The sequence below is a fragment of the Camelina sativa genome, chromosome 3 (assembly GCF_000633955.1).
Source record: "Camelina sativa cultivar DH55 chromosome 3, Cs, whole genome shotgun sequence".
NCBI classification, from domain to species: domain Eukaryota; kingdom Viridiplantae; phylum Streptophyta; class Magnoliopsida; order Brassicales; family Brassicaceae; genus Camelina; species Camelina sativa.
This window is the reverse complement of record NC_025687.1, coordinates 1,706,541-1,709,643: the sequence shown is the minus strand read 5'-3', so window position 1 is coordinate 1,709,643 and position 3,103 is coordinate 1,706,541. Positions and strand designations below refer to the sequence as shown.

The 3,103-nt window shown below is 45.4% G+C and overlaps 1 protein-coding gene across 1 annotated transcript in view; it reads left to right on the top strand.

The window, feature by feature from the left end:
- Positions 1-3,103, top strand: part of LOC104762277 — a 13,158-nt gene that overhangs the window by 2,709 nt on the left and 7,346 nt on the right. Inside the window, exons 5-9 of the mRNA XM_019239439.1 lie at positions 82-679; positions 754-967; positions 1,065-1,520; positions 1,604-1,790; positions 1,874-2,954. Of these exons, the coding sequence (XP_019094984.1) occupies positions 82-679; positions 754-967; positions 1,065-1,520; positions 1,604-1,790; positions 1,874-2,954 (2,536 nt within the window). The remainder of the gene's footprint in view (positions 1-81; positions 680-753; positions 968-1,064; positions 1,521-1,603; positions 1,791-1,873; positions 2,955-3,103) is intronic.

The following is a 3,103-nucleotide window of genomic DNA, read 5'->3' as shown; positions in this document are numbered from 1 at the left end:
TTGTCATCCAGACGGGTAGGCGAGCAGAGACAATAATCCTTCCATTAGAGCTGCTCCGTCACGTGAAATCATCGGAGTTTGGTGATATACATGAGTATCAAATTTGGCAAAGACGACAACTCAAAGTCCTTGAAGCTGGCCTTCTCCTTCATCCATCAATCCCTCTTGATAAGGCCAACAACTTTGCAATGCGTCTCCGAGAAATCATCCGCCAGAGCGAGACAAAACCCATTGACACCAGCAAAACCTCAGAGACAATGCCGACACTTTGTAACGTTGTCACATCTTTATCATGGCGCAATACCAACCCGACCACCGAGGTTTGCCATTGGGCCGATGGATACCCACTCAACATTCATCTCTATGTGGCGCTTTTGCAGTCGATTTTTGACATACGTGATGAGACGCTGGTTCTTGATGAGATTGATGAGCTTTTGGAACTGATGAAGAAGACATGGTTAATGTTGGGGATTACACGCCCTATGCATAACTTGTGTTTCACTTGGGTTCTGTTCCATCAATACATTGTGACATCTCAGATGGAGCCAGACTTGCTTGGTGCCTCTCACGCCATGTTGGCTGAAGTTGCCAATGACGCCAAGAAGTCTGATCGTGAGGCTCTTTACGTGAAGCTCTTGACTTCGACGTTAGCCTCAATGCAAGGATGGACTGAAAAAAGGTATCTCCTTTTTGCCTTATAATTGTGGACTTCGTCACACAAAACTGAATCTGATTATGAATGTGTGGGTATAGGTTGTTGAGCTATCATGATTATTTCCGACGAGGGAACGTGGGATTGATCGAGAGTCTTCTGCCATTAGCGTTGTCTTCGTCTAAGATTTTGGGGGAGGACGTGACAATCTCTCAAGGGAATAGTCAAGAGAAAGGTGATGTGAAATTGGTGGATTCTTCAGGGGATCGGGTCGATTACTATATAAGAGCATCTATTAAAAACACATTCTCAAAGGTAACTTTAACTAAAAAACTCACTTGTGTGTTTATTTATTTTAATCTCTCTTTCTGTTAGGTTTCTCATATCATTGTTATTTTATACTGTGTGTCAGGTTATAGAATACATGAAGACCGAAATCTCGGAAACAGAGGAAGGAGAAGAAGCGGCAACTATGTTGATTCGGCTAGCTAAAGAGACGGAGGATCTTGCTTTGCGAGAGCGCGAGTGTTTTAGTCCGATACTTAAGAGATGGTACATGGTTGCAGCTGGAGTCGCCTCTGTTTCGCTTCATCAATGTTATGGTTCCATCTTAATGCAATACTTAGCTGGTCGATCAACTATTACTAAAGAGACAGTTGAAGTTCTGCAAACGGCAGGGAAGCTTGAGAAGGTTCTTGTGCAGATGGTGGCTGAAGATTCAGAAGAATGTGAAGACGGAGGCAAAGGGCTTGTTAGAGAGATGGTTCCGTATGAAGTCGAATCAATTATCTTAAAACTACTAAGGAAATGGATTGAAGAGAAGTTAAAAACAGTTCAAGACTGCTTGAGGAGAGCAAAGGAAGCTGAAGTATGTTTATCAAAGCTTTACTTGCAACTCAAGTATACAAAATGTATCATATATTTTAATCATTCTTTGTTTTCTTTCTGTAGACATGGAACCCAAAATCAAAATCAGAACCTTATGCACAATCTGCTGGAGAGTTGATGAAGCTAGCGAATGATGCGATCGATGAATTCTTTGAGATCCCGATTGCGATTACAGAAGATTTGGTTCACGATCTTGCTGAAGGATTAGAAAAACTCTTCCAAGAATACACCACATTCGTAGCATCTTGCGGTGAGTTCAAGAATAAAAAAATATGTCTGTTCATAGAACCAACCATTGGTGATTGATTGATTGATTGGTGGTGGTTTTGTCAGGTTCAAAACAGAGTTACATTCCTACGCTTCCTCCACTTACAAGATGTAACCGAGACTCAAAATTCGTGAAGCTATGGAAGAAAGCCACTCCATGTACTGCCTCAGGAGAAGAACTTAACCACCTCGGTGAAGCCTTACCTGGCAACCACCCGCGTCCTTCCACCAGCCGCGGAACACAGCGCCTCTACATACGTCTCAACACTTTACACTTCCTAAGCTCTCAACTTCACTCCCTCAACAAAGCCCTTTCGCTCAACCCTAAGGTCCTCCCCGCGACGCGGAAACGCTGCCGCGAACTGACTAAGTCATCCTCGTATTTCGAATTCACTCAAGCGGGAATTGAATCTGCATCCCAACATGTCTCCGAGGTTGCGGCCTACCGATTAATCTTCCTCGACTCATACTCGGTCTTCTACGAAAGCCTCTACACCGGAGATGTCGCTAACGCGAGGATCAAACCCGCGTTGAGGATCTTGAAACAGAACCTAACGTTAATGACCGCGATTCTCGCCGACCGGGCGCAAGCATTGGCGATGAGAGAAGTCATGAAGGCTTCGTTCGAAGTGGTTCTAACGGTTCTACTCGCGGGAGGACATTCCCGAGTTTTCTATCGAACGGATCACGATTTGATCGAGGAAGATTTCGAGAGCTTAAAGAAGGTTTATTGCACTTGCGGCGAAGGACTTATCCCTGAAGAAGTGGTGGATCGAGAGGCAGAGACAGTTGAAGGAGTGATTCAACTTATGGGACAACCAACAGAACAACTTATGGAAGACTTCAGCATCGTGACATGCGAGTCAAGTGGAATGGGATTGGTCGGGACCGGGCAAAAACTCCCCATGCCTCCAACAACTGGACGATGGAATAGGTCGGATCCAAACACGATTTTGCGAGTTCTTTGCTATAGAAACGATCGTCNGCGTCCTTCCACCAGCCGCGGAACACAGCGCCTCTACATACGTCTCAACACTTTACACTTCCTAAGCTCTCAACTTCACTCCCTCAACAAAGCCCTTTCGCTCAACCCTAAGGTCCTCCCCGCGACGCGGAAACGCTGCCGCGAACTGACTAAGTCATCCTCGTATTTCGAATTCACTCAAGCGGGAATTGAATCTGCATCCCAACATGTCTCCGAGGTTGCGGCCTACCGATTAATCTTCCTCGACTCATACTCGGTCTTCTACGAAAGCCTCTACACCGGAGATGTCGCTAACGCGAGGATCAAACCCG